Consider the following 26,143-nt stretch of genomic DNA (forward strand, 5'->3'; position numbering starts at 1 on the left):
TTGAAATCAGGAAGTGTGATGCCTCCAGCTTCGTTCTTTTTTCTCAAGATTGCTTTAGCTATACAGGGCCTTTTAAGATTGTTTTTTCCTATTCCTGTTAAAAAAAAAGTCATTGGAATGTTCATAGGGATTTCATTGACTCTATAGATGGTTCTGGGTAGTATGGACATTTTAACAATATTAATTGTTCCAGTTCATGAACACAGAATATCTTTCCATTTATTTGTATCACATTCAGTTTCCTTCATTAGTATCTTATAGTTTTCAGTGTATAGATCTTTCACCCCTTGGTTAAATTTACTTCTAAGCATTTTATTCTTTTTGATGCTCTTGTAAATGAGATTGTTTTATTTCTCTTTCAGATAGTTCGTTGTTAGTATATAGAATTGCAACTGATTTTTGTATGTTAATTTTTTTATGCTGCATAGCTCTTTGATTTCTCACATCAGTGTCTTTGTAGTTTCAAACACACAGATTGTATACATGTTTTATGAGATTTATCACCTATGTATTTCTTCTCTAAAGGGAGAAACTATTGTGAATATTTTTGTTTTAATTCAGTTTATATAAATTCACTTATATAGCAAGCAATATTACTGAGTTTTGTGTGTTGACCTTATATCTTATGAACTCGCTAATTCTCAGATTTTTTTGTAGATTCCTTCAGATTTCTATGTAGACAATCTTCTCAAATATAGGGACAGTTTTATTTCTTCCTTTCTAATCTGTATACCTTTATCCCTGTTTATTGACGTATTACAAGATGTCAGGGGTGGTAAAAGTAGACATCTTCCTTTTTCCCGATGTTAGAGGGAAAATATTGTCTTTTACCTTTGAGTATATTGTTAGCATTTGGTTTGTTATAGATACCTTTTATCAAATTGGGTAAGTTTCTATTCCTAGTTGGCTGAGAGTTTTCATCATGAATAGATGTTGAATTTTTTCAAATGGTTTTTCTGTCAGTTGATGTGATCATGTGGTTTTGCTTCTTTAGTCTGTTAATAACAGTGAATGCATTAATGGATTTTCAAATATTCAACCAGCCTTGGATTCCCTGGAAAGCCCCACTTAGTCATTTGCTTTCAACATGTTGCTCAATTTGACTTGGTAATACTTTGTTGAAAACTTTTAAGTCAGTGTGCAAGAGGGATATTGGTTTATAGTTTTCTCTATTTTTATACTATTTTTATATGGTTTTGGTATCAGGGAAATGCTAGCCTCATAAACTGAATTGAAAAGTGTTCCTTTTTTTTTTATTTTCTTGAAAAGGTTGTTTAAAATTAGTTGTAGTTTTTCTGTAAATGTCTGCTAGAATTTACAATAGAAACCACCAGGGCCCAGAGTTTTGTTTTGTTTTGTTTTGGGGGAAGGTTTTAAATTACAAATTCGACTTTTGAAGCAGTTATAGGAATATTCACATTAACTTTTTATCTTGGATAAGTTGTAATAGTTTCTAGTTTTTTGAGGAATTGGTATTTCAAAGTTTTCAAGTTTATTTGTGTAGAGATGTTTACTTTACAGGACTGTATTAATAAGGAAAATAGCTAACAATTAAATATAACTCACAGTGTGCCAGGTACAATACTAAGCACATACTAATCCTTACAGCTACCCTAAGAGGCACTATTATCCTCCAAATTTGTATTATATTATGTAAAATGATTATGGGAGCGCCTGGGTGGCTAAGTTAGTTGAGCATCTGACTCGATCTAGGCTCAAGGTCATGATCCCAAGGTTGCAGGATCAAGCCCCACATTGGGCTCTGTGATGAGCGTGGAGCCTGCTTAAGACTCTCCCTTTGACCCTCTCCTCTGCTCACTCTCTCTCTGTAATTTAATTAATTAATTAAGTGATTATGTAATGCCTTACAATATCTTAATGGACATAAAATTTTTTATTTTAAATGTAAGTAGTTGCACACACTCTAACTTCTGGCATATTAAAAATATTGACATTTTGACATTCTTATATTGAGATCCATAGCAATTTAATTTTTCACTTTTAAAAAATAAAAAGAATGATCTCTTCTTTACGAGTCAAAATGTTGTAATGTTTACTCCTTGAACTCAGAGTATTCCCTTACTATCTTTTGAATATCTCCTAGCTCTATAACGATACTCCCTTTTCATTCCTGTTTTTAGTAGTTTGTGGCTTCCCTCTATTTGTCACTCATACTAATGGTTTATCCATTTTATTGATCTTTTCAAAGAACTAGCTTTCTTTTTCATTGTTTTTCTCTATTTTTTTTTTGTCTTTAATTTTATTGATTTCTGCTCTTTATTCCTTCACTCTGCTTGCTCTGGACTTACTTTGCTCCTTTTTCCATTTTTTAACACAGAAGTTTAGAATTTTGATTTGAGAACTTTTTTATAAGCATTTAATACTATAAATTGCCCCTTAAGCACTGCTTTACGTACATCCCACAAATTATGATGTGTTGTTTTTCATTTTCTGTTTGAGCTATGGATTCTTTAGAAACACGGTACTCAGTTCTCACAGGGTTTGGAGATTTTCTCATCTTTCTGCTATTAATAGCTATTAAATTTATTTTGGTCAGAGAACATACTTCGTATGATTTTTTTTAAGTTTTTTTTGTTATACGATCTTAAATATGGTCAGTTTTCATGAGTGTTTTATGTGCATTTAAAAAGAATGTGTAGGGACACCTGGGTGGTTCAGTTAGTTAAGCATCCAGCTCTTGACTTCCGCTCAGGTCATGATCTCATCGTTTGTGAGTTCAAGCCCCATATGGAGCTCTGCACTGATAGTGCAAAGCCTGCTTGGGATTCTCTCTCTCCTCATTGCCCTTCTCTCTGTCTCAAAATAAATAAACTTTAAAAAATAATAAAAGTCAAAAAAATAAATAAATACATAAATAAATAAAATGTGTAGTCCTCTATTGTTGGATGCAATGTTATACAAATATCAGTTTGTATATATCCTTGTGATTTTCTGTCAACTTGTCCTGTCAGTTAATGTGAGAGGGGCATTGAATTCTCCCACTGTACACATGCATTTTTCTTCTCTACTTCTGTTCTGTTGGTTACATATTTTGAAGCTCAGTTGTTAGATGCATACTCTTTTATAGATTGTTATGGCTTCTTGGTGAATTGACCCTCTTACTATATAATGTTTCTCTATATTTCTGGTAATTTTCTTAGCTCTAGAGTCTACTTTGTCTGATATAAAATAGTTACTCTAGCTTTCTTTTGATGAGTCTTTACATAGTGTATCTTTTTCCTTTTTCCTTCTTTACTTTTAACCTATCTATAACATTGTGTTTGAAATAATTTTTTTTTTGTTAGAGTACTATAAATGGGGCTTGGTTTTTTTTTAAATCTCTTCTAACAATCTGTATCCCCTTATATTGCTTCGTTTAGACCATTTACATGTAATGTAAGTTTTGATGGTTGGAGATTGTATTATTTGCTTTGTGTTTGTTCCCTCTTGTCCTTCTGTTTCTCCTTTCATGCCTTCTTTTGGATCATTTGAATATGTTTTAGTATTGTAGTTTCATTTGTTTATTTCATTTTTACTATATCTTTTTGTATAGAATTTTTAGTAGTTGCTCTGTAGATGAGAATTTACATACTTTTCACAGTTTACTTAGAATAAGTATTTCACCACTTCAAGTAAAATGTACAGACTTTACATCCATATGGGTCCCATTACCTTCTCTCCTTTATATTGTAGTTGTCATATATACTACATCATTTCTTTTGTTCTCTCTCATTCATGACATTTCAAATTTTTCTCTAATATCATTTACCCTTCTTTCTGAAGGTCTTCCTTAGCAGTTCTTTTATATCAGGTTTGCCGGCTGTGCACTCTATTCACTTTCCTACATCTGAGAATATCTTTATTTTACCTTTGTTTCAAAAGTATATGTTCCCTGGATACAGAATTTGGGGTTGACAGGTTTTTATCATTTAGCACTTGTTAAAAGATGTTCTTTTTCCTTATGAAGCCCTTTATTTCTAATGATAAATCTGCCTTCTTTTAAGTTATTGTTCCCATATAGTTGTGTATCATTTTCTCTGTCTCTTTTCAGAATTTTTTTTATCTTTAGTTTTCAGAGTTTGATTAATGGTCTAGGCTTGGATTCGGGGGGCTTTATCCTATTTGAAATTAAGTTAACTTTTTTAATCTATTGGTGTGTTTTTTATTAAATTTGGAAAGTTTTTAGTTGCTACTTCGTGATATATTTTTTTCACACCATACTCTTTTTTTTTCTCCTTCTGGAACTCCAATGACCAAATATTAGATGTTTCATTATTGTCCCACACATCCCTGGGACTCATTTTTTTTTTAATGTTTTCACTTTGTTGTCCAAATTGGGTAATTTCCATTTATGTACCATCAAATTCACTGATCTTTCCTCTTTCACCCCCATTTTGCTGTAGAGTCCATCTGGTGATTTTTGTAAAGAAATTTGTTACTGTATTTTTAGTTCTAAAATTTCCTTTGGGTTCTTATTTATATCTTCTGTTTGCTGGTAAGAATTTGCCTAGACTTTTTGTCTGTCCATTATTTTCAAGTGTTCATCCTTAGCTCTTGGAGTACTTTCATAGTAGCTGATTAAAGTCTTTGATATTTTCAACATCTGTGTCTTTTCAGTATTGCCGTCTTAGAATTTGAGATTTTCCTGGTTCTTCATATGCCAGGTAATTTTGGATTGTATCCTAGACATTTTGAATATCATCTTATGAGACTCTTGGTCTTCTTTAAATCCTGTGGAGAATTTTGATATTTTGGGTTTAGCAGGCAACTTATCCAGTTGTATCAGGCTATAAGTTCCAAACAATTTTCTATGGGTTCCAATATCAATTGGGTTTTCAAAGCATTTGCAATGCTTTTTGGATCTGTGTGCCATACAGTGGCTATTCTGGGACATGACTAACGGTTTTATCCTTACTTTAGTTCTCAAAACCTATGGTCAGATCCACACATGGGAAGTTCACAAGCAGCTTTATATGGTTAGTTTCCTGTACTGCTCCATTTCTATGATCTCCCGGGTACTTTCAGTTCCCTGAGACTTCCCTTTCCAGTTCTTTATCCAAAATTCTGGGACTTCTTGGCCATATTTTGCCACATACTTCCCACTATGCCTGCAGGAAGAAGGGCTGCAAGAAGTTAGGGAGAAAGAACTTGATGGAAGTTTGTACCATCCTCTTGGAGCCACAGCTCCTCTGGACAAAAAGTTTCCCCTTCTTTGGAGTTTTAGGTACCTTTACATTCTTGCCATCATCATGATCTCCACTGCTACCTTGGGATGATATAGGGACTGGGACACAAGAGAATCCAGGGGAAAAAATGGTTTTCCCCTTCTTTGAGTCCTTTCCTACTCCTTGAGCCTAAACTAGAGAGCTTTCCATAGAGTTTTTTCTGCTATGCCCCAGTGTCTACTTCTACGTTTAGGCTGCCTTGAATCCAAGCCAGGGAGTAGGAAAGTGATTAAATAGTATTTTGAATTCTTGTCATGTCTTCTTCCCCAGTCTTCTTGGTATGATTTACCTTTTAGAGTCTTCAAATAACTCCTCCATGCATTCTCCCCAGGTTTTTTCCAGCTGTATTCAATGGGACACGCAGGGTGGTTTGTGTTTATTTCATCTTAACCAAATTTGACCTTAGCTATGTATATTTCTTTACTTTTGTTTAAGTTAACAGGTATTCATGGAGGCTGTGAATTACATTTATTGTGACTTTGATGGACAGTTATACCAAAAATATATGCATATATGTAGAAACTAGAGGATACATGTATGAAAGAAAAGTGAAGCTGTCTGGAAATACTCAGAAAAACCACACAGTAAAAAAAATCATTTCTGATTAAAGTTTAAACACTTTATGTTTAACTTCAGGAATCTATTGGCGTTTAGTTCACAGCACTGTCAGGGAAGACTTACAGAATGAGAGAAATGTGAACTTATCTTTAAAGAATCAGATTAGTAAAAGTTTTTCAGATGGAATAGATAACAGCATTCTAGGCAGAGGGGTCAGTCTGAGAAAAGGCAGGTATAAATGTGCATGGCATGTGTGGATGTGCGTTATAGAGGAAGAGATGAAAGCAGGAAAGGAAAATCTGGTTCAGTTACCTGCTTCTTGTGCCATATTAGAAATTGCTATAAAATCTTCTCACAAACACATTTGAAATGGTTAGGAACACATTGGTATGAATTCAAAATGAAAGTTTTAGAATTTTGTACATGTGCTTAATAATCAGTCCTGTACTTTGAACTGGTCTATCCTGCCATTGACATTAAGTCTTCTGGATTTTTGGTTAACATGAATTGCATTTGCTATCCTTGCTTTTCCTTAGTAGGAATTACATCTTATGGCAAAGTAAATACGTCCTATCTCTCTAAATTTGTGCTATCTGCCATTGACTTATTTTTCAGTTAAACTTTTTTTTACTGTTTTTTAATATTTGTTTATTTTGAGAGAGAGAGAGCGAGAGAGAGAATCCTAAGCAGACTCCATGCTGTCAACACAGAGCCCAATGCAGAGCTTGATCTCATGAACCATAAGATCATGACCTGAGCTGAAATCAAGTGTCAGACGCCCAACTAACTGAGCCACCCAGGCATCCTAAACTTCTAATTTTAAGATAATGATAGATCTGCAAATAATTCACAGATAATTGTAGATTCACAAATAATTCACAGATCCTATATGCCCTTTACTCCTTTTTCCCCCAATGGTAACATCTTGTAAAACTGTAGTACTGTATCACAACCAGAATATTGACATTGATATGGACAAGATACAGAACAATTCCATAGAGCTCCCTCATTGCCTTTTATACACCCGCCTTCCCCTACCCTCTGCCCCAACCCTAACCTCTCACAACCACAAATTTCTTCTCCATTTTTATAATTTTATTATTTCAAGAATGTTACATAAATAGAATCATACAGCATGTAATCTTTTGGATTGGCTTTTTGACTTTCCATAATTTCTTGAGAGATTGATCTAAGTTGCTGCATGTATCAGTAAATTGTCCCTTTTGTTGCTGAGAAGTATTTCATGACCTATTTTTCAGCTATCTCTTGCCATTATTTGAAAAAACAAAGTCTTGTTACTCAGGAATTTTTCCTCATTTGTGTATTTGCTTTGGAATTTGGGCTAAAGCAAAAGCCGTAGGAGTATTCCAGTTTACTTTTCTAAATTGTATTTTGGTTCATCAGTCACAATGTGTTGACATTAGTAAGTCTTACAGGAGAGAAAATCTTGTGCACAAGGAAATTCTACTACTTGACTACCCTTATCTTTTCTAAACTATAAGTAAGATCAGAACACATGAGGAAGAAGTATGCTTGAACAATATTTAGCTGTTCCCAGTACACCCTCGCGCTAGTCCATGGATGAAGCAGGAAGGAGCTCGTTCCTAGCAGCCCTCTGTAGTGAAAGAAGTGTGTTCACGCTACAGACCAGCAGTAGGATGTTTTCTGTTTTCATTAGGCAATATGATTCTAGTTCAAAATTCCAGCCCCAATAATGAGGGAAAGAATGGAGACTTCCAGTTTTTAAATCGCAGTAAATTGTGGGGGACCAGATTCTAAAGTATGTTAAATGTTCCTAAGGAGCCTTGATTTTATCCCAAGCAGAAATGAAAGAATGAAGAAGTGAATAAATCATTTACTTGAATTGCAGACATGTTTTTAATTAGCTATAATAACTATAAGTAGAAAAAGTAGTAATGTCCAAAATATCATTTTAACTTTTAATATCATTGTCATCTCCTGTCTTAGTAAATAATAACTGTGGTTTGATTTTCATTTGAGGAGAAATAAAGGGCACATATAAATCTACAATAAAAAACTATATTACTATCATATAGTTATACAATTGTCATACTGTTTATTATTTTAATTTAAGTACATGCTTCAGAGAGAGAAGAAAAAAAGATGTTAGAGATTTGCAAACACTGGTGTTTATCCTACTGCATTATAAACACTTTAGCAAAGGTTTTTAAATTGTCATTTTGCTGATGGCAAGTATAAAATGAAGATACAAGTTAATTGGAAGTTAATCTCATTATTACCTACTGTAGACAGTGTTTTTTATGCCGCTCTAAAGAGGTTTATGCATATTTTAACTATTTTTCACATAGCGATCATCTTTAAGTACTAATATAAAAGTTAATGAGTAAAGAAAATCTGCTGAATAAATCTATCTGATAAGCCAAGGCACTTACAGAAATACGTGCTTTATGTGCGCTAAGATTTTTCTTGATTAGTGTTCCATTTCTCAATTCAATTATCAAACTTAGGGGAAGTCTAAATCAAGAGTTTTGACTGGCATATTCAATGGGATTTGATTGGGGTGCAGATAAGTACATGATGTGATGTTTTAGCATGCCTTTATTAGTATTCTGATCATAATTATGTGTACTCTGCTACCACTTTTTTTAAAAGCAGTTTTTAACTCCATCATGTCTTCTATATATGCACATGTTCTTAATACACTATTAGAATCAATACAATGTACATGAATATACAAAAATGTACTTTCTGCTTGTCAAAATAATATGCATATTTACTCTGATCTTATTCTGTATAGAATACTAGGCTCACTATAAGCCTAGGTGGCAAAGGGAGATAAAGTAACATCTGAAAATGTTTACCAGTACTGTGATTATGATTTACCAGAGGTTAGAACAATGAATAGAGTGGCAGAGAAAGTACAGTGCCCTAGGCGTTGACGCTGGACACAGTGAAGTTTAGTACAGTCTTCTCTCTAGTTGGCTGGGACTCTGGTTATACAGTGTAGCAGAAAGTACGTTCTGCAGCCATTCTGACCTGAATTAAAATTCCACCTCTACCATCTAATAGTAGTGTGTCCTTGAGCAAGTTATTTAACCTCTTCAAGCCTCAAGTTTCAGTTGTCTTTTTTTTTTTTAACTTATAAAATAGGTAGTTATGAAGGTTAAAAGAAATAAGTTTATAAAGCATCTAGCACAGTGCCTAAAACAGAAATCTGTGCTTTGCAGAAGAAACAAAAAAAGGAACCCCACTACCTACAGGTAGAACTCCTCTCCCAAAGAAACCCTAAAATCCCAGTATGCTTATAATACTAATGTATATATAATTCCTGGGTTGTATGTAAACATTCACTAATTTTGCTCTTTAATGTACCTTTGTGAGTGTGGTAAAACTGCCAGCTTAATTTCTTTTAAAAAGTTTACTTTTCAAGGACACATTACTTCTAAAAGGGAAAAAATCCAAATTGAATATAATCTAAAAGTTACTTTTCAGATTTCTAGATGTTAAAAATGTTTGTGACGCATGGATCTATTTTAATCTTTTGTACTTTGATTTTAGCAGGAAAGGAAGGACAAGAAATCCTGGGGCCTGAAGCTCAGGCAGATGAAGCGGGATGTGCAGGTACTCTCTTGTTATTTTCTTTCATACTGCAGCCTTTGAACAAAGTCTTTTGTGTCACTGGTTTTTGCATTTGTGAGTCGTGAATTTCGTCTGTTTCCTCCTCTTTCATCTTGACCTCCTTCAGTGTTTAAGTACCCAGGCATATAGGGCACTATATGTAGCATATTTTTCCATCCAAAAAATTAGTGTTTAAATGATGATTTGAACACATACCAAAATTTTACCAAAGCTATAGAAACACAGATTTAACTATTTTGAGTTTCATTATTAGTTACCAGGATCTGCATTGAGTTGCCCACAAGACAGAAAGCAGAAGGGAGAAGAATAAGCAAATGTCATGAGTTATCTATAAACCGGATGAGAATCATGAATATTGATGAGTTGAGTGAAAATGTGTCACAGAAAACAAGAGAATCAAAATTTTTTTCTTGTAACTTCTGTGATTGAAAAAGGCCAAGATGAAGTTAAATTATAGTAAACAAAGAAATTTGCTTCTAGATGGCTAAAAATACATACACCCTGAGACTTAAACCTATTCCTCTGTAATGGATTCAAATCAGATTTAAAAAGCAAAAGAGTAGGGGTGCCTGGGTGGTTCAGTCAGTTAAGCGTCTGACTTCAGCTCAGGTCATGATCTCACAGTTTGCAAGTTCAAGCCCCGTGTTGGGCTCTGTGCTGTCAGCTCAGAGCCTGGAGCCTGCTTTGGATTCTGTGTCTCCCCTCCCTCTCTGTCCCTTCCCCACCTCCTCTCTCTCTCTCTCTCAGAAGTAAACATTTTAAGAAATTTTTTAAAAGAAAATGCTATCTTAAAAAAATACTGTACTTAAAAGTAGTATAATTGTATTTTGTATATTCCACCCTAAGTTAGAAATTTCTATCATATAATTTTAAATAAATTTTGTATTTTCTTTTTTTTGGTTTAACAATTCTAGTTTTGCAGTGCATTTTAGTAATATTCCATAGAGCCCTATAAATTATCTTCCATTATGTGAGTGTATTTCATAATAATATGTCAAAAATAGATTTTCATCTATAATATAAACGAGCACTGCCGTACTTGGCAGTTCTGTAAAACCAAGAGTAAATCTTTGTGCTGTTATTAAAGATGCATTCCAGATTAATTAAATAATACTGGAGTATGTGATGATTTACAGTACTTGCTGCCTAAGATTTTATATTCTGCCTTTAACTTGGTTGTGTTTAACTTGCATGAATAATGTATTCAATATGTATGTCATCAAGTATTTGTCATGCTAACGTACACATTATATAAAATATTTAAACTAGATATGTGTTTTTAGTAAATAGTATTAATGAACACAAAAGAATGCTGTTTATTACTCCTTTACTGAATGTTAAATGACTTCTATTACCAGAGTTAAGGGCATCTTTCCCCCTTTTAGGCAAAATGCTATCAAAACAAACATTCACAATTCCGAGTGTCAGTATTTCACCTCACACTTTGCTCTTCCCTACAAAAATAAATGAATTTTTTCAGTTGGAACTACTGAGTAGTATATAAATTCCCTTAATTCCCCTCCCCCTCTCTGCAAAGTCACATCTGGAAGTTAAGGTAACCTTGTACTAACTTAAATTATTGCTGAAATGTACGGTCCCTCCACCCAGAGGAAGGTGATCCCTGCAGCTTTATTTCCCTGGAACGTGGGGAGTTAGGAGCAAGCAAACATTTAATAAAGCCCTGAAAAGTGTAGTTGTAAGGAAAGAAGGGTAAAAATTAGACATCTGAGACTTTTGAGCACTTAAACTTTAAAGTTATGTTTTGCCTTTGCTTTTGTTACTTCCTTGACTTCTAGGGAATAATGTGCTGACAAAGTAAACAAAAACATTGTACAGAGGTCATCATCATTAGTTCAGAACTTTGTCAGATCCTTTCTTCAGCTGACTTCCTTTTGCAATTCATGAAGTTAAGAGAACTGAAGTCTCAGTTTAGTATTCAGAGAGTGAAAAATTCACCCAAAACCTCCTTTGTTCCTTCTGAGCATCCCTTTTTTGTTTATATAGTTAATAGTTTTGCCAAGTTTGAAAAAAATGGAAGATAGGAAGAAGCCGAAGGATACTTTATTCCAATGGAAATTATTGATAGCTAAATAAAAATGTTTAATCTTTATATTAAATATTTGCCCCTCTCTCCTTGATCTAATTCATGATTATAATCACGAACTCTACACTGTAATTCTACACTTTGGCAAATGGTTATGGTCATATGGTCCTATGATCCAAAGTAATTCCATACTTTGACAGTCAGCTCTGAGTTTTGTCATATCTAAAGACAGCCAAATTATCATTATGTTTCTATATACTTACTCACCTGTCTACTATTTAAATCTGTAAGTTTATCAGTATTAAGACTAGAAATTTTGCTTTCAAATTGGGCTTTTTACAATGTGCACTTCCCAACACTTAATAAATTTGTGTGTAAAACTGCAAAATTTCTGGTTTCAGCTTGAAATTGTTTTGGTTAGATGCAGGTTCACAGAGACCGCATAGTTTAGTTGGAAAGACCAGAATTTGATACCACATCCCTAATACCAAATATTTGATCTAATGGTAACACTTTTTTACTATGTATCTAAGTTTTCTGATCCTAGTTATTTTCATTGGGAAAACTTTTAGTTGAGAAATTATAACGCTAACCTTACAGGACTGCTTTTAGAAAAATAGCTAACAATACATAGCACTTAACATGTGCAGATACAGTACTAAACACATACTATATTAATTTAATTCTCACGACCACCCTAAGAGGTACTATTACTGTCTCCCAAATTTTATATCATGTAGATTGATTATATACTGTCTCACATATTTCTTAATGTACATTTAAATTTTTTTCATTTTAAGTGTAAGTAGTTACAATCTAATTTCTGGAATATTAAGAACATTTTTAATATCACTCTTCTATGTAAAATCCAAACAATTTAATACCTGCTAATCATTCAATTTTTAAAAATATGAGTAAGCTCTTCGTTAAGAGTCAGAAATTTTATAGTGTTTACTCATGATATAGAATTTGATGTTAATGTAGTATGTATTTCCTATTTGAAGTTATTTTTGATCAGTTGTCATTTCTTTATAAGAAAAACATGCATATAACTTGAAATTTAAGTTTCTTTTTAATTTCTAGGGATAAGACTCTTAAAAAAATTTTTTTAGCATATGGATTTATCATATAATTATCAGTACTACACAGTTGACTACAGCATAAATACATTAAAAACTCTAATAAATAATTATTAAAGAAAAATGTACTGGAAATGAAATTAAAGGAGCCGAAGTATTCTTTGATGAGTTCATTTATCAACGGTTTAATGTTACTTATTTCCAGAGGAAAAAATGTTCAGCATTAATTCTTTTTCTATGGTTTGTTTAGCACTCAGATAACCTTATTCTCATAAATAAAGGGGTGCAGTACATTTTTGTGATAACTGATTCACTTGATTCTTTATACATCTTTAGAGTTATGTGCAAAGAGTTATGGTTACATACCAATAAAGTATTTTTAGTGTGGTTAACTGACAATTCTATTAAATGCTCCTTCAATTCTGTTGAAAGCAAAAACTCAAAGCTACCTAATTTGCTCAAGAATTTGTTTCCCAGTCATTAGAATCATCCACTCCCTGATTCTCTGGGACAAATACCAAAAAGGCTTTACCAACACTTACTGATCAAAGGACTGATGATATCTGTTCTTAGCTTTTGTTATTTTTCCCTCTCATTTAGAGGCACCTTGATTAATACATTCAGAAATGGTTGGGGAAATTGAATAATGTTAATTTCAGTACATTTTGCCAGTACTTTTTTGTAAAAATCCTTTTATCTTACCACATGAGGTAACAATATTTTCATCAATGCCTTAGAGCTACAAACTTAGTTCATTCAGTTTCTGGAAATTTTGTACCTAATCACCTAACTAGCAAAGCCAGTTATCACTGTTATACCAATTAGTCAGATCAGACTTTCTGTCAGGAAAAAAGTATGTTTTCACTTTTCTAATTCAAATAATTCTGCCAGTACGCTATTTGAGAAATTTTATAAAATGTCTCCTATGAGGAACGTATAAATTCTAAGTAATGAGAAACAGAGAAACATACAAAGTATAAACATATCTTTTAAAAATAGATTATTCACTAACTATAGAGAACAAACTGATGGTTACCAGAGGGGAGGTTGATGGGGGATGGGTTAAATAGGTGATGAGGATTAAGGAGTGCACTTATCATGATGAGCACTGAGTAATGTATAGAAGTGTTGAATCACCATATTGTACAGCTGAAACTAACATAACACTGTATGTTAACTAGACTGGAATTAAAATTAAAAACTTAATAATTTTCTTAAAAAAGTAGATTATTCAGTAGTGAGGTTATTTATATCTAATGTAATTTCTATAAGTTATAAAAATTTTTGTCTCCAAATGAGTAGTAATTTAGAACCAGTCAATATATAGGTAAGCTTATAACTTACTCAAGATGCAAGTTTCATGTATAAAATACAGACTGTATAATTCTGCAAAATGTATACGATTTAAAACTCATTATTCTAGCATCTAGCCTAGATGCGTGCACGCGCACACACACACACGTACATAATAGGATATAGAAAAATAAACTTTGTATAAGTGAAGACTTTAATTGAAATAAATGTAATATAATTTAATAAAAATATTTTTAAGCATCTTGTAACCTATATGGAATCAATAAATCACATAAAACTTAAATTTCACTCGTGAGTATAATCTAGTTTAACTTGAAAACTTGCAGTTACATTGAAAAGATTCAGTGACATGGACTTGTACTGAGTTAGCTGTTCAGAAATGCTTATTTTTCCAGCTGTTGACAGAATGTAGGAAAGATTTTTGAAAATACTCTTTGCTCTGACCAGGGTTCCTGAAGAGTAGTAAATTTTTTAATATTAGAGAATTGAACAGGTAGGGTAATTAAAGGAAAACTACTCTCCATCCCTTTGGCCTTACTATTATATATTTGATTTCAGAGCTTCCTAACTAGAGCCAAAATATCCCTATTTCAGTCACCAGGCTTTACTCCCGATAGAAATCCATGTAAACAGGAAAAACTAGAAGGCCTGCGGTGGTTTTATGTTGCCTTGATTAATCAATAAAGTTTTCCCCAATCAGTATTTTGATTTTTTCCCTTTGGCAACCTGGAGGTTTTTATATTCCAAAGCAGTGCACCATATTAATGTATTCAAATATGCTTTTTTCTCTTCTTCCTTTTAAGTTTAAGCAAAGGAGGGGGTGCCTGGGCGGCTCGGTTGTTTAAACATCTGACTCTTGATTTCGGCTCAGGTCATGATCTCACACGGTTCGTGAGATAGAGCCCCACGTAGGGCCCCACGTTGACAGTGCAGAGACTTCTTGGGATTCCCCCTCTCTCTGCCTCTCTCTCTTCCTCTTCCTTGCCCGCCCCCCTCAAAAATAAATGAAGAAACATTTTTTAACAAGTTGAAGCAAAGGATACTATGAAAAGCGGATAGTGGAGGGAAGAACCTTCTGGATTGTAAGAAAAAATATACCCAGAAGTTGAGGATTTAGAAACAAACTCCCTTAAAACCCACAGGACCAGCTTACCTCTTAAGCCTTCACTTATCCCTGAATGTAGTAACCCAGTGCTAAATAACTGATAGCTATTGGCTGTATTAAAAAGGAGGGGAAAAAATGGTGGATCACCACGATTACTATGTCATTGGCTTTAAGGTTTTAAACAGCAGCTTCCATGAGGAGTTCAGTTGCTACCACTGTGCAGGACATGTAGCAAGACTCTTTCAACAAGTGTTCAACAAAAACATGCCCCTACCTCAGCATTTCAATTGGGCCCTATTTTAGTCTGCTGGGAAATGCTGTTTTACAAATTTGGAACTGACAGTTCAGCCTGAAGTGTATAAAGAAGTCAACCATGAGACACCAGGGAAACCTACAACCCATTACAGTTATTACCACCATGGAGTAGACACTGTCCTCTGGAGCCAGTGGAGGAGATGGAGGAAAACCATGGCGCAGCAATCCTGCTTTAGAAATTCAGCAACGCTCTGGAGTACCGTCGCAAAGTTGAAAGCATTCCATTATCTCCTGAATCTTTCTAACTGAAGAAAAAAAAATGCCTCTGCCTAATCCCACTGTTAAACATTTATTAAGGCAGAAATAGAGAAAGAATAGCTTTGTATATACATACGAATACTAAAGGAAATAAGCAGTTTTAAGGATTTGACACTCTTTGAGTCTTGCTAAAAAATTTTCTAACTACAGATAGCTATTAACACTGTTTTCTTTTCTTTTTTTTGAATGTTTATTTTATTTTTGACAGAGAGAGACAGAGCATGAGCGCGGGAGGGGCAGAGAGAGAGGGAGACACAGAATCCGAAGCAGGCTCCAGGCTCTGAGCTGTCAGCACAGAGCCCAGCGCGGGGCTCGAACTCACAGACTGCGAGATCATGACCTGAGCCGAAGTCGGACATTCAACCGACTGAGCCACCCAGGCGCCCCAATGTTTTCTAAGAAATCACATAACAGAACTGAACTTCAAAGTGGTTTATACTGAGAATGATTCAGATTTAAGCTACAACTCTAACATCCAGTAGGTTGCTAGGAGGGACTAGGGTTTGAGAGCTCAGGTTTTCTCTTCCTTTTTTCCTTGCATGATCATTGAGAAGTTAAGAATTCAGTCAGCTATATTAGCTTTTCTGTGTCTTGTTTATCAGTAAGGTGGACTAGAAGTACAACTCTCAAGTTTAAAAGGGATAGTGTGAAAATTTCAAAACTTTTATTGTAACACTTTCTAAAAGACTTCTCAATAGAGGCACCTGGGTGGCTCAGTTGGTTAAGCACCCGACTCAGTTTCAGCTCAGATCATGATCTTGCATTCATGGGATTGAGCCCCACATCAGGCTCTGTGCTGACAGCATGGAGCCTGCTTGGGATTCATTCTCTCTCTTTCTCTCTCTCTCTCTCTCTCTCTCTCTCTCTCAAAATGAATAAGTATTTTTAAAAAAATAAAATACTTCTTAATCGAGGACAACAGAATGAGTGAGTTTTGCTTTTAATTTTTGGTAAATATTTCCTACAAATTCGAGAACAGTAATGTATTCTCTTAAAGTAAATAATTTCTTATCTAGAAAAGCTTTGTAACAACTTGGCAGTGAATTGCTTTCTATAAAGTATGCATTTCTTTTAGTAAAAGATGATGAATGTGACTCAGATGCAGAAAATGAACAAAACCATGATCCTAATGTTGAAGAATTCCTGCAACAACAAGACACTGCTGTCATTTACCCTGAGGCACCTGAAGAGGACCAGAGGCAGGGCACACCAGAAGCCAGTGGTCATGATGAAAATGGTAAATGGAGCTTCACAGTTGTTTTCGCTTTCATCTTTAAAGGATTATTTCCATAATTCTACAATGGGAACCTACTCTACTCTAGGGAACACTTTTGAAAACTAGAATTTATTTATTGCAGGTGCCTACAGAAAATAATCTCTCTCTTTAATGACTGGAACGTTTTTATCATAGAAGTATAGTATTAAATAAGTGGCATCTCATGTATATAGTGATAACACCACTGTAGTGAAATGCTTAGAACAGTGCCTGGTTATTGATTTCCATTCACTCACATGGCAGCAAGTTAGAGGTAGCTAGAATGACCCTTAACTGCGTCTTGATTTTTTTTTTTTTTCCCACTATTCTAGCAAGCAAACCGTGGGTATCTGGTTCAAAACATACTGATTTGGAGACAAATGGGGTTTTTTATCTCTGCTCTAGTCTATTCATTCTGATACAAACAGCCAGTGTATAAAAAATAGTAAAGTGCCAGGGCACCTGGGTTGCTCAGTCGGTGAAGCGTCGGACTTTGGCTCAGGTCATGATCCCATGGTTCATGAGCTCAAGCCCCATATCGGGCTCTCTGCTGTCTGCGTAGAGCCTGCTTCAAATCCTCTGTCCCTCTCTCCCTCTGCTCCTCCCCCCCCCCCTTTCTTTCTCTCTGTCTCTCTCTTTCTCTCTCTCAAAAATAAATAAACATTTTAAGTGGCAAAACGCAATACTAATTATGTTCATACTCCCCTGGAAGGAAATAAGCTGTCATTCTTCCCTTCCATCCAGTAGAAACAGATGCAAATAGCATGCAAATATTCCTATAAGAAATTTTATGTAAGATCTACACCAAGAACTAAGTTACTTGGAATGTTTAAGGATATTTAAAGTATTAAAATTCTAAATCTGGTTTGATTTTGGGAGGGTTCCCAGTTTGGAGGATAGATGTAAATTAATATTTAAATAATCACCTATTTAAAAAGACTTTTTTAGAGAATTTTTAGGCTTACAACAAAAGACAGAGGTACAGATATTTCCCATACACCCCTTGCCCCTACGGTATGCATAGCTTCTCCCATTATCAACATAACTGACCAGAATGGTACCGTTTTTACCAAGGATAAACCTGCATTAACACATCATAATCACCCAAAGTCCATAGTCTACCTTAAGATTCATTCTTGGTGTACATTCTTTGGGTTTGGACAAATGTATAATGACATGTATCCATCATTGTAATACCTCTATAGAATATTTTTGGTGCCCTAAAAATCCTCCGTGCTTTGCCTGTTCGTCTTTCTCCACCTACCCTGGAAACTACTGATCTTTTTGTTTCCATAGTTTTGCCTTTTCCAGAATGTCATATAGTTGGACTTCTACATCATGCAGCTTTTTAAGTGTTTTTTTTTTCACTTAGTAATACTCATGTAAGTACATGAAAATCCATGTATTTTCATGGCTTGATAGCTCATTTATTTTTAGTGCTGAATAATATTCCATTGTCTGGATGTACCACAGCTTATTTATCCATTCACCTACTGAAGGACACCTTGGTTACTTCCAAGTTTTGGCAATTATGAATAAAGTTGCTATACACATCTATGTGCAGATTTTTTGTAGACATAAGTTTTAAACTCCTTTGGGTAAATACCGAGAAGTGCATATGCTGGATCACATGGTAAGATAAAAGTATGTTTAGTTTTGTAAGAAACTGCCAAACTGTCTTCCAAAGAGCCTTGTACCACTTGTACCACTTTGCATTCCCACCAGCAGTGTGAGTTTCTGTTCCTCCACATCCTCGCCGGCATTTTGTGGTGTCACTGTTTTGGATTTTGACCATTCTGATAGGTGTGTAGTGGTATCTTACTGTTTTAATTTGCATTTCCCTGATGACATATGATGTGGAGCATCTTTTCATACTTATTTTCCATCTGTATATCTTATTTGGTGAGGTGTCTGCTAAGGTCTTTGGACTGTTTCTTAATCAAGTTATTTGATTTTTTTTTTTTATCACTGAGTTTTAAGAGTCCTTTGTATACTTTGGGTAATAGTCCTTTATCTGATGTGCCTTTTGCAAATATTTTTCCCAGTCTGTACCTTGTCTTCTAATTCTTTTGATACTATCTTTCACAGAACAGAAGTTTTTCATTTTAATGGAGCCCAGCTTGCCAATTCTTTCTTTCATGGATCGTGCCTTTGGTGTCGTATCTAAAAACAGCATTGTCATACCCATGATCATCTAGGTTTTCTCCTGTTGTCTTCTTTAATTTTTTTTTTTCAACGTTTATTTATTTTTGGGACAGAGAGAGACAGAGCATGAACGGGGGAGGGGCAGAGAGAGGGAGACACAGAATCGGAAACAGGCTCCAGGCTCTGAGCCATCAGCCCAGAGCCTGACGCGGGGCTCGAACTCACGGACCGCGAGATCGTGACCTGGCTGAAGTCGGATGCTTAACCGACTGCGCCACCCAGGCGCCCCTTCTCCTGTTGTCTTCTAGGAGCTTTACAGTTTTGCATTGTACAGTTAGGATTGTGGTCCATGTTGAGTTAATTTTTGTGAATAGTGTGAGGCCTTGTGTGTAGATTCACTTTATGCGTGTCCTGGATGTTTAGTTGTTCCATTACTATTTGTTGAAAACACTGTCTTTACTCCATTGTATTGTTTTTCCTCTTTTGTCAAAGACCAGTTGACTGTATTTATGAGGATATTTTTGGCTCTCTGTTCCATTGGTCCCTTTCTGTATTCTCACACCAATACCACACTGTCTTGATTACTATGTCTTTATAGTGAGTGTTGAAGTTAGGTACTATCAGTCCTCCAACTTTATTTTTCACCTTCCATATTGTGTTGGCTCTTCTGGGTCTTTTGCCTCTTCATATAAACACTAAAATGTTTGTCGGTGTCCATAAGATAACTCTCCAGATTTTGAATGGAATTGCATTGAATCAAGTTGGAAATATCAAGTTGGCAAGAACTGGCATCTTGACAATATTAGTCTTCCTACCCTTAAACATTGAATGTCTCTCCACTTATTTAGTTCTTTGATTTTTTTTCATCAGAGTTTTATAGTTTTCCTCATATAAATCTCATACATATTTTGTTAGATTTGTACCTAAGTATTTCAACTTTTTGGTGCTAAATCAATGTTATTGTGTCAATCACCTTTAAAATATTTGAAGGAAATTGAGAAGAATGGTATAGAAAACAAAACCGATTCCATTGCAGAGAGTCAACTGTACCTTCCTTAAATCAGGAATCAGCTAGGAAAAAGAGCAGAAATAGAAAATTCACCTCAGAATAGTTACAATTTTCTGTAACCAAATCAATGACAAAGGAAATAGAAGTAGGGCACTCTAGAACCCATTCCAACAGTGTGCCAAAAGGACACATTTTTGAAGACTATAGTTATTGCCCCTGGGGACACAGTGTCACAGCTTAATGAATAGTGTTCTATTGATCTGTTTGCATATTTGGAGAGTCTGGAGTTATAGGCATTATAATCCTATAGGGCCCTACCATTTCTACCTTCATTTTTCAGGGGTTTTTTTCCTTAAAATTTGTTAACATTTCACCTGAAGAAGCAATAGGTTGCAATAAATATGAAAAGGAAATAAAGAGTTTTTAATGTATATGTATATATATGTAAATTTTTATGTAATAGTTTTTTTTTTAAAAACCTCAGCAGGGGCGCCTGGGTGGCGCAGTCGGTTAAGCGTCCGACTTCAGCCAGGTCACGATCTCGCGGTCTGTGAGTTCGAGCCCCGCATCGGGCTCTGGGCTGATGGCTCAGAGCCTGGAGCCTGCTTCCGATTCTGTGTCTCCCTCTCTCTCTGCCCCTCCCCCGTTCATGCTCTGTCTCTCTCTGTCCCAAAAATAAGTAAACGTTGAAAAAAAATAAATAAATAAATAAAAAATAAAAAAAATAAAAAACCTCAGCAAAAGAAAATAATGAAAACTAATCTTCCATTGCACAGATCAAATAAGGTGAAATGTTGTAAAGTCCATTGTTACTAATCAACATGTTAAAATCCCATAAAAGTTGGTGCCCTAACCATTTCTCAATTAGTAAAACATTTGAATTACAGAATATGTTTTTAATTCAGGTTTTCATTACTTTCAGGTGTACTGCTAATAAAGTATTTCACAGTAGATATTCTTTCACACCAGCGCTATCTGATTATCCTCAGAAGACCTTAAGTTTTTAAAGGTTTAGTGGATTAAACACGCTCTCCTGCACTTCATAAATTCTGAAAGGGCAAACTTTGCTCCAGCAGGTTGAAGTATCACAAATTCTGAATCATTGGGGCGCAAATGAAGAAGATTTTTCAAAGTGTTTTATATCAAGTACTACTCTGTCTGAAGTGTTCGCTACCTAGCAAGGGAAGTTTAGGATACAAAAATTAAATCTTTTTTAAATAAACATATTCTTAGTCACAGATACATAAGGTAATTATTCAAAAAAATAGACCTAGGTTGGATTTTTTAGTTGTCTTGAATTGCTACCTTAAGTTTATTATAAGAATTCTAAGAAGAAAATTTTCTTCCTTACATGACAAGCCTGCATTGCTAACAAGTGATATTAAATATATATATATATATATATATATATATATATATATATATATCTCCAGTATTTTTCAAAACTACAAACAAAAGTTTTTATTTAACTATCAAGCCTGTTCATTCTGTCATTTGCTTAGTATGTCAAATATGCAGATTTACTTTTCACTGTTTTATGCTTGTACCTAAAAGAGTAAATTCATGTCTCCTATGTGTGAGAAATTCAGTAGATCCTGACTCATGAAAGTAATAACTTGCTGGTAAAATATGAGCAACCTATAATTTTAAAAAATCATTAGTATCTTCTTTATTAATGATGAAGGCAGAGAAGAAAATAGAACATAATGAGAGCAGACAGCTGTATTACGCTATGGAGTATGAGCAGCTTAAGTAATGGAAATCACATTGTGGTTCTGGTGCCATTAATGAAGCACCTGCAGTGGCTGACTTGGACTTTTGCCATTGCAACCAGCTAACATCAATATTATGGCCTAGGTACTGTGGCAAGGGGAATGTCCCAAATGCTGATTTCCTGTTTGTCTGTACAAGTAGGAAATTCATACTAGACAAAACATAACATGATTTCCAAAACAATTTCATGCGGCTAATCTAATCCTCACAGAAGTAGGTCATTTTAGAGACATCACCAACAGAAGGGTCTCTGATTCCAGTTGCCTTGCAAGCTGATAATAAAGATACCATCATAAACTTGAGGGGTTTGATTGTTTGATTTTATTCATATATTTGATACGTATTTCAACATAATTAACAAGCTGTGTGGGGTCAGGTGGTCAGTCTATTTGAAGGCTGGTTATTGAGCAAGACTTTTAATTTATATGGACATGAATTTCAATAAATGTAATATATGTTTATGAAGGATTTTGAGACTGTAATGAAATTTTCTTTGATAGTCTTTTCTCAATAAGAAATTCAAAATGAAGATAGAAATACTATTTACAATAAATTATCATTTAGGAAACTTTTTAAAGAAAGAAATATGGAAAACCACTCTTAGTTAAACAGTATTAATTGGCAAAATGGTACCATGTTTTAGGATTGTTAGGCTTAGATGTTTCCATATGTAAAAATATGGTTCATTCCATGAACTCCAGTTTTCCCATATTGCCTTTATTTTTTGAAACCATCCTCTATATTTATCCATATAAAATTCCACAGAAAATGTATCATTGTATTTCAGTAAGGAGAAGAACATGAAGAAGCACGCATGGGAGGTCCTTGGGGCCCAGGCCTAGATCTGGCTCCTGCTCCTCATTTCCCCCCAGTACACAGCTATTTTGGTCTGAACTCTGTCATATGGCCACACCTAACTGCAGGGGTGTCTTGGAAACATAGTCTAATTATGTACTACTTCCTATCTGATGATAATCATTTTACAGTGTCATTTCCAAATTTGAAAGAATGAGCATTAAATAAATAATGATGACATTGTTACCAATAGAAAGATTCTATTATGATGTACAAGTCCCCTTTAATATGTATACATTTACAAATATAACCTATATTCTGATTTTACCTTTGTTTTCTTTGTCTAATTAACCATACAAAAAGAAGGGAATATTTTCGGGTTAGCAAAAAGGTAGGGGACTTTGAAGTCGGACAGCACATGTTTGAATCCTGACTTTATCATTTCCTGGCCATGTGACTTTTAAGTTATTTTACCTTTCTGAGCCTCCAGTTTTCTCTTTTATTAAATAGACATGAATATCATTGTATTAAGGATCAATATGAAGTGGGTAGCATAATATCTGGCATGTAGCATAGAGACTCAATGGTAGGTACCTTTGGTAATATTTTTTGAATGTTTTAAAGTAGAAATATATGATCTTTCTTTTACAGGAACACCAGATGCATTTTCCCAGTTACTCACCTGCCCATATTGTGATAGAGGCTATAAACGCTTTACCTCTCTGAAAGAACACATTAAATATCGCCATGAAAAGAATGAAGATAACTTTAGTTGCTCCCTGTGCAGTTACACCTTTGCATACAGAACCCAACTTGAACGTCACATGACATCACATAAATCAGGAAGAGATCAAGTAAGTGAAATGACTGAGAGTTCACTCTCAACCCTCCACAGAAGGCAACAGTTCCAATATACTTAAAAGAATGTACTAGACAGTGTCTTGTCTGCAGCCTTATACAAATTAAAGAGATTATTTGAATTATCTTGTCATTTCTGAGTTACAAAGCGCGTATAAACATTATTTTAGAAGTAAGTTTCTTTTCTTTTTTAGATAAGATCCCTTTCATCTCAATGTAATTGTTTTGCTTATACCATAACAGATATTTCCCTTAAGTTTAGAACTAGATTTCAAAATGCATTCTACTGAAATGCTCAGTGTAGGAAAGATAAATGTTGGTTTCATAAACCATATGACTAAGTACTAGCCAATTAAGAAGGAAAGCAAATAATAATAAAAACACTTTTCTGGGAACCAATGACTGCTTACTCTAAGTTATTGTGTTCTGTTTACACTAGTAAGGGAAGTGACTTCCTCTAAGAACCTAAAGTTTAGATTCTAACCATTTTTATTCTGAAGACTCCATTTTCATATGGTTTCTTCTCCTTCTGTGTTGCTTTGATTCAGTTTTTCATGTGTAAACCAAGACTGTTCTATAAATTACATTTGAACTGTTGGCTCTATACTTAATGATTAAAGGCTAAGAAACTTTTGCCAGTTATCCTTCTTTTATAAGATCCTGAGAAGTGTCAACTCTACACAATCACATTAATATCAACATAATTCTAACTGTAAAAATCAAATATTCAACTGCACAGGATATTTGAAAGTTTTGTGTTGTGGTTGGGGCACATGTCCAGTTTCTTACATCAAAGGATTACGAATATCTATAAACCTGAATGCGTGAGAACTCTGCCCTCTGTGTGGACATAATAGAAGTCACATATCTCATAGAGAACAAATTAGACCCTTTCTAAGATGATGGCTAAACAAACAAACAAAAAAATACAGCAGAAACAGAATCATCGAGGACTAACCTGTCTTCTCAGGACTTCGGCAAGGATGCTCACAAAATCACAAAATAAGGGGGAGAGGATGGCAATCAGGAAGTATAGAACCAACATTTCCTTAGTCAGGTTAATGGTTAAGTCCTTGAAGGAACACTTGAAATTGGGGAGAATACCAAGAGAAGGGAGAAATTGATACAGGGAAGGAACTACTGAAGACAAAGACCATCCATCTACATCTGCCCCTATGTAAGTCTTATCAGGGACAATGCAGAAGAATGCCTTTTCCATCTGGGAGTCCTGACAGACAAGCCTTTGGGGAGCAGAGCCAAACTGCAAGTGTTGCCCCCATATCCTCTCTATACCAAGGGCCCTTGCCAAAGAAAAGGATCTGCAAAGCACAGGTAGAACTATTGGTGAAAGCAAGAGATACCATTATAGAAACAAATCATAATATCTCTAAGCAACATAAAAGCCAATTTTGTGGTGATATTTCTGATGGGTTCAAACGTAATAGGTCTTATATATGAAGCGTGTGGTCAGAGGAAGGTCAGAAAAGCACTGTGATTAATACAGGGACCAGTAATGTGAGGCAATATTACCAAGATATCTTGGATACAATTTAGGTTATGGGGCAGCAAACCTGAGTACAATGTCTATCTTGCTGCCTTTGAATATCATACCATGACTTAAAAATAAGCATTTCCATGTCTTATTAATTTATTCATTAGATGCATATTTGTGTTTCTGTCACATGTCAGGCCCTGTTCTAGGTGTTAAAGGCACAATAGTGAAAAAGACAAGCAAAGATCCTGACAATAGGGAGCATATATTAGTAGGTGATATAAAATGTAAGGACAGATAGTATGAAGAAAAATAAGGTAGAGTAAGAGGATAAAAAGTGAAGAAAATTGCTACTTTTTTAAGATAGGGAGAACTTTCTGAGAATAGGACATCTGAACTAAGACCTGAATGAAAGGATGGAGCCAGCCATGGAAAGATTGGGCGGGGGGGAGGGGTGTTCCAGTCAAAGGGAACAAAGGGAAACATAAAAAGACCTTGAGACAGAAGCCTGCCCAGCATCACCAAAGGACAGCAAGGAGGCCAGTGTGAATAAAAGGTTCTCGAGAAAGATAGGTGAGACCAGGGAGGCATTAGGGGCCAGATGATGTACCCCCTTCTATAGGCCATGATAGAGACTTTTGATTTTATTCTACAGAGTGACAGGAGGCCTTTGAAGGATATTGAGTTTTATCTTTATTTTTTTATTTTTAAGGGAACAGTGGTTCTTGGGTGAAGAGTAGATCAAGAGAGACAAGAATGAAAGCAGGGAGATCATTTACAAGCAAGGAAACTATTTGGAGAATACTGCTATAATCCAGGCCGAAGGTGGTGGTGGCTTTGAACTCACTGGTGGTGACAGACATGACATAATGATGAATGTTAGATTCAGAGTGTATTCAGATGGCCTGCTGATGGATTGAGTAAGGGTGTAAAATGTAAAAGAAAGCAAGGAATCAAGGATTACTCTAAAGTTCAAAGCCTAAGCAATAATCAAATAAATGAGGGCATCATTTACAAAAACAAGAAACACCAGAGGAGGAGCTGATTCTCAGAAATTAAGGGTTCAGTAAATCATGTAAGGTTTCACATGCCCATTGCTTTCCAACTGGCAATATCAAGGACTCAGTTGGCCGTGAGAGCCTGGAGTTAAGAGGTGTAGAGATAAACTGTTGGGAGTTGTCACCATATGTGACAACTATGGGTTTGGATGAAGTAGGACTTGATACCTAGTAAGTACTTATTCTCTTTCCTTCCTGTATGAAAAACACAAGGGAGACTTTAGCGAGGGTGAGAGTGA

At 34.9% G+C, this 26,143-nt stretch overlaps 1 protein-coding gene across 2 annotated transcripts in view; it reads left to right on the plus strand.

The window, feature by feature from the left end:
• Nucleotides 1-26,143, plus strand: part of ZEB1 (zinc finger E-box binding homeobox 1) — a 199,395-nt gene that overhangs the window by 158,878 nt on the left and 14,374 nt on the right. Inside the window, exons 3-5 of one of the 2 annotated variants that reach the window (XM_030321199.2) lie at nt 9,327-9,386; nt 16,595-16,756; nt 23,148-23,350. In XM_030321199.2, coding sequence (XP_030177059.1) covers nt 9,327-9,386; nt 16,595-16,756; nt 23,148-23,350 — 425 coding nt within the window. Of the gene's footprint in view, nt 1-9,323; nt 9,387-16,594; nt 16,757-23,147; nt 23,351-26,143 lie in introns of both variants that reach the window. The other variant, XM_030321198.1, reaches the window with a different exon arrangement.

The sequence above is a fragment of the Lynx canadensis genome, chromosome B4 (assembly GCF_007474595.2).
Source record: "Lynx canadensis isolate LIC74 chromosome B4, mLynCan4.pri.v2, whole genome shotgun sequence".
Taxonomy (NCBI): Eukaryota; Metazoa; Chordata; class Mammalia; order Carnivora; family Felidae; genus Lynx; species Lynx canadensis.